Raw genomic sequence first — 801 nt, forward strand, 5'->3', positions numbered from 1 at the left:
AGCTTCAGACTGTAGACCGATGTTTAGCATCCAAAGACTTTCTGCTGGGGGAACCAGGTCTCCTTGAAGAAAAAGAATGAAAGTGATTATCATTATTTATAGCAAAGTTTATCAAACAATCAAGGGACTCTGGATTGTTCCATAGGATGAGAAGTTAAAAATGAAAGTGTGACAGATATTTCTAGTTATTAGAGGATGAAAATTCATTTTATGGGATCTTCTTTCTCCTGATTTTTTCCATGATTGACAAGAAGGACAGCATGGCTCTCCAGGTAAGGGACACCATCCGCAGCAGCAGTGAGTCCCTGCTTCCCCCTGTGGAGCTCTGCTATGAGAACGTGAACGGATCCTGTGTCAAGTCTCCCTACTCACCGGGACCCCGCGTGCTTCTGTACGTGGTCTTTGGCTTTGGGGCTGTGCTCGCAGTGTTTGGAAACTTCCTGGTGATCATTTCAGTCCTGCATTTCAAGCAGCTACATTCTCCAACCAACTTCCTCATTGCCTCCCTGGCCTGTGCTGACTTTTTGGTGGGTGTGACCGTGATGCCCTTCAGCATGGTCAGGTCTGTGGAGAGCTGCTGGTACTTTGGGGCTGGTTTTTGTACTTTCCACACATGCTGTGATGGGGCATTTTGCTACTCTTCTCTCTTCCACTTGTGCTTCATCTCCATCGACAGGTACATGGCTGTTACTGACCCTCTGGTCTACCCGACCAAGTTCACTGTGTGTGTGTCCCGAATGTGCATCAGCATCTCCTGGATCCTGCCCATTGTGTACAGCGGTGCCCTGTTCTACACAGGAG

At 47.9% G+C, this 801-nt stretch overlaps 1 protein-coding gene across 1 annotated transcript in view; it reads left to right on the forward strand.

Annotated features, from left to right (window-relative positions):
- The first annotated feature begins 260 nt into the window (after window positions 1-260).
- Window positions 261-801, forward strand: part of LOC101649274 (trace amine-associated receptor 7a-like) — an 8007-nt gene continuing 7466 nt past the window's right edge. Inside the window, exon 1 of the mRNA XM_004702159.1 lies at window positions 261-676. Coding sequence (XP_004702216.1) covers window positions 261-676 — 416 coding nt within the window. The remainder of the gene's footprint in view (window positions 677-801) is intronic.

Source organism: Echinops telfairi, unplaced genomic scaffold (genome assembly GCF_000313985.2).
Source record: "Echinops telfairi isolate 266 unplaced genomic scaffold, ASM31398v2 ScPeMD7_3533;HRSCAF=4204_0, whole genome shotgun sequence".
Taxonomy (NCBI): Eukaryota; Metazoa; Chordata; class Mammalia; order Afrosoricida; family Tenrecidae; genus Echinops; species Echinops telfairi.